Source organism: Rosa chinensis, chromosome 7 (genome assembly GCF_002994745.2).
Source record: "Rosa chinensis cultivar Old Blush chromosome 7, RchiOBHm-V2, whole genome shotgun sequence".
NCBI lineage: Eukaryota > Viridiplantae > Streptophyta > Magnoliopsida > Rosales > Rosaceae > Rosa > Rosa chinensis.
In genome coordinates, this window is record NC_037094.1 from 27,789,677 (window position 1) to 27,801,589 (window position 11,913).

General features: G+C 37.7%; 1 protein-coding gene across 1 annotated transcript; it reads right to left on the minus strand.

Annotated features, from left to right (window-relative positions):
* Positions 1-314: 314 nt before the first annotated feature.
* On the minus strand, positions 315-2,926 carry LOC112178876 (cinnamoyl-CoA reductase-like SNL6). Its single transcript, XM_024317128.2, has 4 exons — positions 2,644-2,926; positions 2,397-2,554; positions 1,257-1,457; positions 315-956 (listed from the first exon to the last, which is right to left on the minus strand). The coding sequence occupies exons 1-4, from the start codon at positions 2,798-2,800 to the stop codon at positions 522-524; spliced, it is 951 nt and encodes a 316-aa protein (XP_024172896.1). The 5' UTR covers positions 2,801-2,926; the 3' UTR covers positions 315-521.
* Positions 2,927-11,913: the final 8,987 nt, after the last annotated feature.

Genomic DNA, 11,913 nt, shown 5'->3' on the forward strand with positions numbered 1-11,913 from the left:
GATTCAATTTAGTAATTACTTGTTCCAAGTGTTTTAGGGATGTTTTGACATATCAAATATTGATACATACAGTTTTCGTCTTAGATATCCTTCATTGTTTACGTCTTGTTCCGCTGTCGATCGTAACCTCTTAGTCGTAATTGCTTCTAAGGTCTAAGAGACTAGATGGTAGTGTTGTTTATTGTCTTTACTTCATGTGGATTGATTACCAAACCAATAACTATAATAAGGATAAATATATTACAGTTCTATGAACAGAACTTACAAATAGATCTGTAGTAGTGAAGTAATTGTTGAACTACTACAAAATCCTATTATGCTACAATACCAGCAGCGCCTTGATTGGCTTCTGAATTACTAGTGCAACATCCAAAACAAGGAAATTAACCACATCAATAAGAACATTAATTACTAATATATATAACTAATCATGTTGTATGGATATACCAGACACAGTTATTCTCTTAATGGCATGGGGTGCTTTTTTAACTTCCACCATGCCATACAAACAATATCCTCCTTCAACACATTTGAGATTTACTCTTGAAACCCACCATCAACTTATTCAACTTCTTGTTGCTTATTCTCTCTTGGATGATTCTCATATCCTGGTCCTTGCTTTGGGGCAACGAGGCCGGGGCAGAAGGGGTCAACTTCCGGGCAAGGTCAACAGCGTCACCCGTCTGAGTGATGAATTTATTGAAACATACGTATCGACCGTAGGCTGTGATGTCTTCGAAGACGCAAATATGGGCATCCACTAAGAAATTTATATCGACGGTCACGAGCAAGCCGTCTTCATACATCTCCGCCGCTCCCTTTAAGTACGGGTTGCTGATGGACAAGTCGGGATTTATCATCAACCCTGCATTCATAGACACCATATTCAAGCTCCTATCCATTGCCAACGCCCACGCTGTCTTCTCTGCTAGGGTTTTTGATAGGGCATGCCACAGCTGTTTGTAACCATTTTTGAAGGGCAAAGCATTAGTACACAAAGTCAAAAAGGAAGCAGAAATTGACCGAGCTCAAAGTTCAATGCTACTTTTGGTAAGGGGTATTAATGTAGTTTCAAGTAGTGGACTTTTTTAATGGTAGGTCTATTTCATTATTTATGGTTGGTGCATCGTGTGGAGGATAGCCACGGACTTCACTTGCGCCAGTCAGTGTTATAATTTAATTTCTGATTAGTGTTGGGCTGGGCCGGTCCATGGCCCACCTAATAACGAAAGTAAGTACGTTGACATGAGTAGTACCTTGAACTTGCGACAGAAGTTGACGTCAGTCCAGTGCCGTTCGTCCAACTCCGGCGGAGCAGCGACCGTCGATTTATTGTTACTGCTCCAAACGACGGCGGTGACTGATGATGTGAACACAACCTTGTCTATGGTTTCCGTTCGGGCACATGCTTCTAGAACGTTGTGTGCAGCTCTCACCTCTACTTCTGCCATATATTCCTACACGGATCCGAAAATATTTAGCACAGTATTCTTATTTATTAAAGGGAAAAAAACAGAAATGATCCTTGAAATTAAAATTTCGCTAGTGAAGAAAATATTTTAGAAGATTAATGTCTTGGGACAAATCATGATAAAGTCGGAACATTGAGTCAATCTTTTTTTTTTTTTTTTTGAGAAAAACCGAAATTCGTTCATTCAACTAGAAATCATACAGTGGAAGGAGCATAAACCATAATTCCACACAACCGCAGTTACAGATACCATCAGCCACAATCAACTTTTCAAAAAAGTTTAGAAATTTTGACGAATATCCTTATCAATTTAGAAGATTATGATGATTCATATTTAGAAAACGTCACTCTTTTTTTCTTTTTACTATTTCTAGTCAAAAGATATACTTTGGGTAATTGACTCTTAGCCAAAGCACAATGGAATTGGCAAGCAAATTAACTAGAGCTAGAAGGAAAACGATCTATATTAAGTTATTGGAGACATGAAGTTACTTGACGTAAATGAATGATTCAACTGTTAAAAAAATTGAATATATCCAGTTCTCCACTCATAGGAAGCATAATTCATATGAACTGAACTTAGTCATATGCTTCTATTCATATGATTGATTAGATAAGATAAAATTCTTTTTAAATTAAAAAATTAAAAAAACCCCCTTTTCAAATTCATATTCTTTCTATTAAAAAATTAATGGAAATGACACTTCATATTAGTGACTTCTTCAGCATAATTATCTGACCAGGAAAGATAAAAAAAATAAAAATTCTTCAGCATAACTCTAGTACTAGTTGATTATTACAGTTTCCCTTTGAGCGGATCATGAACACAATTAAAGCTAATTTACTGTTACTGCAGGCCTCAGATTCAAAAGAATGGTAAAAAGAAGTGAAAATGAAAAATGGGGATCGGAGAGAATGAACATACATCATAGTCGGGCTGATCTTGTGGAGGTTCAAAAGTGTAGAACAAGCCAGAACAGCCCTTCAAAGCATCAACTATGCTCTGGTAATCAAATGGGTCTAAATGGAAAATCTTCAGCCTCTTGTTATTCTCACAAGAAACCGAACCCAACTTGGATTCCCCTGATTCATCAAACAAAACCGATAAGAAACACAAAACGGTCGAGCACATATAACATCATGAACCAAGAAGTCGATCGATATGAACCCACCATGGCTCTGAAGCGCGGCGTGGACTGTGTATCCCGTCTGAACCAGGCGCTGGACGAGGGTCGAGCCGAGGTGGCCTGACGCATCCATTACGCAGACTGTGGTCGAGCTCGTGGTGCCGTGGTGATCGTCGAAAGGATTCGAAGCTGCGGGAGCCATGTCTGGTACCGTATAGAGAGAGAGAGAGAGAGAGAGAGAGGGTCTAGCTTTGCTTTTGTTTTGGGTATAAAGTTTTAAAGGGTGCTGGCAACATTAATAGTGAGGTTGCAGGTGATAGGTAGAGACTAGGGAGGGGAGTGATGAGGTTTATATATAAACAACCAGTCCCACACGTTAGTTACATTCAAGACATACGAGTTCTTTTGGATTTTGGATACCAACGGTGGATAGTGTGTATACACCACCCACTGTTTTCTAGTCTACATTTTAGCTTCTAGCATGCCAATCAGGTGATCAGTTATTAACGAAAAAATCCTATACTAATTATGTGATCACTTACTAATTGTGAGGATAAATATATTAGATAACATCAATTATTACGTAATTACTAATGTGTGAAACACTGAAACGTACTATTGAATTATACATATGGGATATATACATCGTAAATTTTTATTTTCTTCATTATATATGTAAATCCATCAATTAGTTAAAGGCAGAGGAGGAATTGATTTCTAATTTGATTAATTTTTTACAAAATAGTCTGTAAGAAATGATTTAAAAAAAGAAAAAATGTATGAGAAATAGATTGAAAGATGAAGAAAGGATTACAATTGATCGTTACTATGTATGAAATACTGCTATATTAGGTCAGACATAAAATTTAGAAACTTTCTATTATTGAAATTTCTAAACTCATCAAATTTTTTTTCACTAATTAATATGGCAAGTGTAATCATTCGATTTGAACTCACTCTACAATTTTACATCATTTTTTTTATAATTAGCCGTTAATAGAGAGTTGAGCTCAAAACTTAGAAGATACACAATCCTAACGTTTTAAATCCAAAAACTCCCCAACTTGCTTATCAAATTTGCTCACTCTAACGTTTCCTCATTGTATCTTGTATAGTACTTCACCTATATATTTGCTCAAATTTGCATATTGTTTGTACAATTTCTTTCGTGCAAATTCATTGTACACAGAGAACTTCTCTTCCTCGTTGACCATTTCACATATAATACAAGAAATTATTCCATAGCAATCCAATAAAAACAGTTGGAGGTTAGAAATATAATTAATATCCGGCTCCAATAATTAAAGAAAGAGTTAGAGGAAGCATGATCGAGATAATCAAGTTAATTGGGATAGAAGACCCCCAAAAATAGAAGAAAGAGATAGAGATATGGACGGGTGGCTGGCATTCAAAGAGCGTGGAGGGTTTGATGGGTAGGAGGTGGTTGTTATAAAACTTGGAAGACGAAGAAGCGAGAAGGAGGAGGAGGGCAATCTGGATTTGATATGTGAACTATGAATGAATGGTATTTATGGAGTTTGGTGGAGCCATGTGTCAATAACAATTAAGTTTCACCTACGTAGACCAGAACACGATCGCAAACCTACTCACTTCGTTTTCTTTTGAAAGATGGGGGAACACCTACGTACTCCAAAAGAACTATACAGTTATGGTCATCGTCTAGAACCAGTCTTCTAGAACCGTGTTTAGGTTGGACCAGTGCCGAAAAAATCAAAGCCATGGGAGATTTTGGACCGTTCTTTTTCTCTGCCTAACCCAATAATTTCAATCAATATATTCAATAAAATATAGCAAGATATAACTTGGAATATGTTTTACTATTATAATAATGTGCGTAGCTGTGCATGAGTTGTGTTTGCTTGGCAAATTTGACGATAATGCATGTGTAAATTTTAGGAGATAAAGTGGATTTATTAAGGTTGTTCAAATTTTAGGGGTTAATGAGACCAATAAATTCTTTTTATATAATTTATTTTATAAATGAGATCGTATTAGACTATTAATTAGTAAAGTGATTGGTTCTGTGAATGAAGTTCAAATAAGGTCAAGTGATTGGTCTGCAGAGGGTTCAGACGTTTTTAGATGTGTGCCGGCGATTGTGGGTGCGATGGTTGTTCGATTTTGCAGCGACTGCAGTGGTGGATGTTGATCCGAGTTATGAGAAGATCAAAGACTGGTGCAGAGGCTGTGTACTCTTTAATCATGGAGTGTTGGCCTGTAACCAGTTTCTGACGAAATAGCCGGCCAATCTAGTGGCTGTTGTGGTGGTGGAGGGTGGCACCGGTGGCTTGGTGTTGCAACAGTAAGGGGCGTCAGCTACAATTGCGTTTGGAATTTAATCATTAGCTTTTTGCCTAGTATGTTGTGTAATATATTTTGAATTTTTCGTCACTTACGATGTAATTTCAATGTTACGTTAGTGAATGTTAGAGCCACATTTTCAAATTACAAAATATTTAATGGAAAAATTAATGATTGAACTTGATTTATTAAATTGGAGAATATAGGAGTACATGTGATGAAACTAGAAGTTCATAGGCGCAACTTAAGGTCAGCGAGGTAAAATGAAACTAGTCATAAACAAATCATTTAGTAAAAACTAAAAGTCTAATACAGTGCGTTAGTTTCATAGATATCATGGTCTGGATAATCCTAGTAATCCTTAGCTTGACGAGATGCAACATTTCTCTGCAATGTTTACCTCATCAATTATATTATGATTCATGATCCAATTGCATTAGAAATTTTCCGAGAATTTATTGCACCTAGTTTTCAAGTCATTCCAGTTATCGAGAATTTATTTGATCATGACTTTATGTGAGTCTCCGAGCCGCTCTATCTTTTTTGAGCTAGCTCGATTTATTGTATTTTGCAATATTTGGTGACATGTCCCAATGGATTCATTATCTTTGAAACCAATTGTTGTGCAACAGAGTCCGTGCACTCACTATGAAGTACTAACTAATTATATCACATAAATAAATAATGTCTCAACTTAACGATTAGAGCAACTCCAACAGTTACCCTATATTTTGATTTTACTCTATTTTAGAAAGAAAAAAAAAATAAGCCTTTTTTGCTTCAACAGATTCCCTATAACTATCCCCATTTTAAGGATAGTGAGTAAAGAGAAAACCAAATTTCCTAAATTTACAGCAATCTCTAAAATTTTAAGGAAGGATTATGGAGATTTTAGAAATTGTTGTAAAATAAATAATCTGTTGGAGTTGGAGAAGAAAAAGAGGTTAAAGTTTTGACTTTTGCTTCCTTAGAGCAACTCCAACAGATTCCCTATATTTTGATTTTTCTCTACTTTAGGGAAAATAAGCCTCTTTTGCTCCAACAGATTCCCTATAACTATCTCTATTTTAGGAAAAGTGAGGAGAGAGAAAACCAAATTCCCTATATTTACAGCAAACTCCAAAATTTTAAAGAAGAATATAGAGATTTTATAGATTACTGTAAACTAGGGAATCTGTTGGAGTTGAAGAATAAAAATAGGCTAAAGGTTTGACTTTTGCTTCTCTATAATACAAAAATTATAGAGAAGCTGTTGGAGTTGCTCTTATAATACAAAAATTATAGGGAAGCTGTTGGAGTTGCTCTTATAATACAAAAATTATAGGGAAGCTGTTGGAGTTGCTCTTATAAAGCAAATGTGCAGTTATTGTCACCCTACCATTTTCTTTGTTTTTTTTTTTTTTTTGAATAAAGGGCTGGTACGGCTGCCCTCAAGCCTTGATTAATGAAACTGTCGAATACAAGGAGGGGACATTAAGCCTAAACTCCTTATTACAATATGCATCTAGAGTATGTCCTGAAATAATATCAGGAATCTCTACAAAACTCATGTATTCTAACAAGCACCAACTAGCAAAGAGTGCACTACTGGCTACTCTATTTACTTTGACATAGCAGTGACATAACGGAAAGATAACTCGATATATAATACAATTACAACATAGCATAATTACCAGATGCATAGCTTTCCCATTATTTTGCCGCCGAATGATAGATCCGACGACACTTAGCTTCACCCTACCACTAGGCGGTAGCGACCATTTGACGAAGTAAGGAACTCACCGCCTACCTAGAGCAGACAAGGCACTTTGAGTGCACACACAAGCACATAGCCCGACTTGCCCTACACAACTAATGTAGGGAATTATTGCTCGCACAAAGTGCAACATAACTAGAAAATGTAAAGAAACAAAAATATTAAATAACATATAACCTAAGGCTGGGCCCAAAAAGGCTCCAACCTAATCTTCAGCCCACCACGGGCCTACTAGTAGTACCCAAGCCCAAACGGTCAAATAAGGAATTGGGCCGTAACCATCCTTCCCGAGCTAAGGCAAAGGCTGCAACGCATCGCCTCCAAGTCCACCTCCCCAGCACTGGCGTCTTGTTTCGACGCCGTCCAACCATCAACGGTCAACGCCGACCATCGCCGTTCCTACCCTACACCAACCAGTACCTAAAAACTCTGCCTTAAGACCCGAAACAATCGTCCGATCACCATCACCAGTCAACCCACCAACCTCCGATCTCATCCATTGAAGCTGGCCCGTTGACCGCTTACACCTACCAGACTTTGCTCCGACTCGGCAAGGTCCCAATCTCCCTCCAATCCCAACCTGCAGCCGCGACACAGCCAATCCTATCCACCGAGAAAGAAGATGCAGGACACCTCCCGATCCCATCCTCTGAGCTTTAGGCACGCCCACCAAACAAGCAACCCGTCCGGTTGCACTTTGCATGCGCCATCTAGGCCAGAGTCAGTCACCAACGCTGGGGCACAGAAAGTAATGAATTAATGATAAGGAGGGAACAAAATGACAAAAAAAAATAGTAATAAATTTAGATTTGGGTGGAGAAGATGAAGATTAATGTTATCTAATGAGAATTGAAGTAGCCTTTGTATTTATTTTTTGGTTAAATATTTATTTTTCCTTACAAATTTGTATTTTAGAAAATTACTGTACTTATTAGTCATGCAACTTGGATAAGATAGTCTTTCAATAATTCAAATGTTTGTAGGGTGAACTAAGAAAATAGTATGGTGACAATAATACACCATGCTACGAACCACAAGTCTGTTCAACTATTCATATGATTATCCTTTCTTAACTAACTTGGTAAATGTGCCACTAAATTACTTCAACATTTCGAATGTTTTTCAAGTTGAAACCCTAGCCTAGGGTTTCCTGCAAATCGGTGGGGATTGACCGTGGTCCTTCACTGATCTAGGCCAGACAAGGTTGTTCCTAGGTGCCGTCATCTGTGCGTGGAGCGGTTATGGGTTGCTTTGGCTGCTGTTCGCCGGCAAAGGTAGCGATTGGCTATTGTTCGTTGGCGAAGGTAGCCTTTGTTCGCCGGCGAGGGTAGAGCGTGGCGGTGTGGTCATTTCGGTGACTGGGCCGTCTGTGGGCAACAGGTGTTTGGAGGTAGGGGCTTGAAACTCGAAGACTTGGTACATGCCGAGGGGTTGCGATATTCATCATGACTATTTCGAGTTGAAAGGAAGAATCTGGCTAGCTTCGAGTGCAGGTAGTTTGTGTAGGTGATGGGCTTCGATCTCCCTAGTCCAATGTGCAGGCGATTTGGAGTTCGATTTGGGATTTTGATCGACCAGTTTTAGCAGGAACTAGTTCTTGGTTCTAACTTCTGATTGGGTTTTGTTACCGAATGGAGATTGAGGAATCAGAGTTTGACGGAGATGCGATGCTGGAGTGGTCGGCTGCCAAAAAATTTTGCTGCAGCGGCGGCGGTGATGGATGGGCAGAAGCATATTAGGGTTTCTACTCACTTTGCTCAGGTTTGAGCTTGGGTCTTTGGGCCTAGGCTCAAGCTTGAGTTGTTGGGCTCTATGTTGTGGGCTAGTCGAGAGCGTGTGTTGCCACCCTCATTTATCACTTAGTGGTGAGGGTGGGCCTAGCCTCAGAGGTGAAACCTTTTTGGGCAGTTGGGCTGATATATGGTTTATGACCAATCATTTGCGGATCATGACTTCTACGGGAGTTGGTAATTATTTGGAATAAATTGGCGTTTCCTCCAAGCAGCTTATGAATAAGGAGGTGCTCCTATTCGTTTGCTAGGAAGTGACTTTCTATTAGTACCGCAATTGTGCGCCTGACCAATGGGGATGCTAGTCAATGATTTTGCCCTAGAAGACATGGAGTTTCTTTGTTTATAAGTTCGCTGTTTCTAACGAGCTTATCATTGACCTGTAATGAGTCTGTTTTGCTTATAATAAGGTTTCCAGATTTTCTTGCCAGCTATCTTGTTGGAAGTACAGTTAGACTCTAGCCATTGGCAGTTTGCCGGCTGTTGATCCTAATGATATCAATTTCTATTAAAAAAAAGTAGGGTGATAATAGCCACACCCGTAAAGCAATTGTTAAGTTTTGTCGTAAATGACCACAACATTACGTGAATCATTTCACATATTACCGGAAATTTTCATACTTAAGTAAAGAGAAATGCACTTTGTCAATCAAAGTGGGTGTGAAAAGACAAATACGCCTTTTGACACTAATAAACAAAATAACAAAATAACAAAAAAAAATTGAATGGAAGGTCAAAAAAAATAAAATTCAAGTTTATTTCTCCCTCTAATCTCCCACTCCACGTATTCTACGCTATATATTTCATATTATTTTTAAAATTAAATGCACACGCATTTTGTGTATTTTTCTTCTTATAATGTAATGAAATAGAAAAGTGAGTTTGTCTTCCAACTTCAGTCAAAATTGTCGGTAACACTTTTTTTTTTATCTTAGATAAAACTAAGAATTATATTCAGTTTACTACCTTGAACGGAAGAACGTTATATCATAAATCATGTCGATATCTGATGTTTTAATGTCATCATCAATACTCTTATGCTGATCAGTTTTATCAATCTAGTCCAATCCAACAATTTTGATTGTTAAGTGCTAATGTGGCTCAAGTGTGACCCACATTTTTTAAGGATGTGGTGATGACTTGGGACTAAATAATGCTAACTAAGGCTCAAAATAAACCTTAAACACCTATATTGCCAACTAAATCCAAATTGGGTATTCATGTCATTTTCGTCAAGTTATCAAAAAAGAGAAAAAAGAGTCATATTTGAGCCATGTCAGTACCAAGTATGACCAACATTTGAGCCACATCATATTTAATTTCATCATCAATACTCTTATGCTTATCAGTTTGATCAATCCAGTCCAATCCGTCAATTGAGATTGTTAAGTGCTAACGTGGCTCAGTGGTAAGACTACCCACTACCTAGGACCCAGGTCCTGGGATCGAGTTACCGTCGGGGTATGAGTGAAATATTTTGATCCTCTTTTGAAGAAAGAATAAAAAAACGTGGCTCAAGTATTGATTACACGCATTTCGATGCATGTAATTATATCTAAAACACAATAATTAGGCTAGTCTTCAAGTCAATTAACATGTAATTAATCTATTTTTATTTATTTTGTAGAAAATAAACGGAGTTACGGATATCAGAAGAAAATGGAGCGAAATCGGAGCAAATAATTAACAAATGAAGAAAAGATTGATTTTATTAATTAATCATTAGATAATGATCAATTAATCACTTAAGCTTGGCATCCGTGCCATCATCACAGGAAGATGTGCAGCAATTAAACATAATGTTTAATTAAGTTAGCCAATTAAATGATGACACATGGCAATCCATCACCTTTGCTACTCTTGCACGCTATAACCATTTTCTTTCTCTTCTTTGGCACCAATCAAGTTCTGACACCTCATCCATCAGCCAATCTCATTCTCTCTCACGCCAGCCACACATAATTAAAACTCATCACTGTTCTCTCTCTTAAGAATACCGAGAACTAACAGACCCAAATATAAAAGGGTCTTTCTAAATGTACCCAGCAAATATCTAAGTATACCCAGCAAATTTTTTACACCAAGCAATTTTCCAATAATACCCATATGTTTAAGTAAACCCAGCAAAGATGAAGAATTACAAACCCAGCAGTCAAATCACCAATACCGTAAGCACAAAAACTCAACAACACATTAGAGTTGATATAATTACTCGGCTATCTCCAATTGGGTCTTTCAAAAACCTCAACAACCCCCAATTTTAACACCAAAAAACAAGTAAAAAGTTGCAAATATTAGACAACAGAGACAACAAAGGGAGGAATATTTTAGTGTTCTTGGGAAGGAAAACATGGAGCAAGAAACTTAGGATAAAAGGGTTCACAGAGGAGGAGGAATGTAGTGAATGAGTTGTTGATGGTGAATGATTAGGGAGGCACGTTTGGGTTGCCAGATTTGATGAAGGCCGCAACGGAGATTTTGGGAAATGGAGGATTGGGGTCAGCTTACAAGGATGTGATGGGTACTGGGTTGTCTGTGGTGGTGAAGAGGATGAGGGAGATGAACAGAAGAGTTTGTTGGGTTTGTTAATCTTCATCCCGATGAAGTTTTGCTGGGTTTGAAATAAGGGTATTATCGGGAAATTTGCTAGTATGAGGATGAGGGAGATGAACAGAAGAGTTTGTTGGGTTTGTTAATCTTCATCCTGATGAAGTTTTGCTGGGTTTGAAATAAGGGTATTATCGAAAAATTTGCTAGTATAAAAAGTTTGCTGGGTATACTTAGATATTTGTTAGGTACATTTAGAAAGACCCATATAAAAAAGACCCATTTTTCTCCTTCTTCTGGCTGAACAGCCGCATCCACCTCCATTTAACACCCCATTCTCTATCCTCTCTCTTCCTTCTTCTCAACAGTGCCGCAACACACACCACCACCACCCCATTTATTATCCCTTCTCATTTCTCTCACCCATCACCACCACTCACTCTCTTCTTTTCTCTCATTTTCATCTTTTTGGGACTCACTCAAGGCCTCAAGGGAATCATCATCAAGAATACCACACCTTAATTTGGGCAGTTAGGTGAAGAAATTGCTTGATTCATACTAGCTCATAGCTAGAAGTGACCAAGCTAACTCTCCCCTCTCTTCCTAATTATTATCTATTTCATAATTTTTATATACTTTTGTTGATGGATTCTTGTATGGGTTGTGAGTAGTTCAATTTTGGGAGTTAGGGTTGTGAAGCCCTAACTCATCTTGTATAAATATTGATGCTTTAAATGAAATAAATGCAATTTCCATTGTGTATGCTTTAAATCCGAATTTATTGGTCCTTAGAAGCATGTTTCTAGGCTTTGTCACCATTTGAAATTATGTTGTGGGCAGTTGTGATGAATAAATTGATAAATTGACAACTTATTAATCTTGTGGCATCTAGGATTTAAG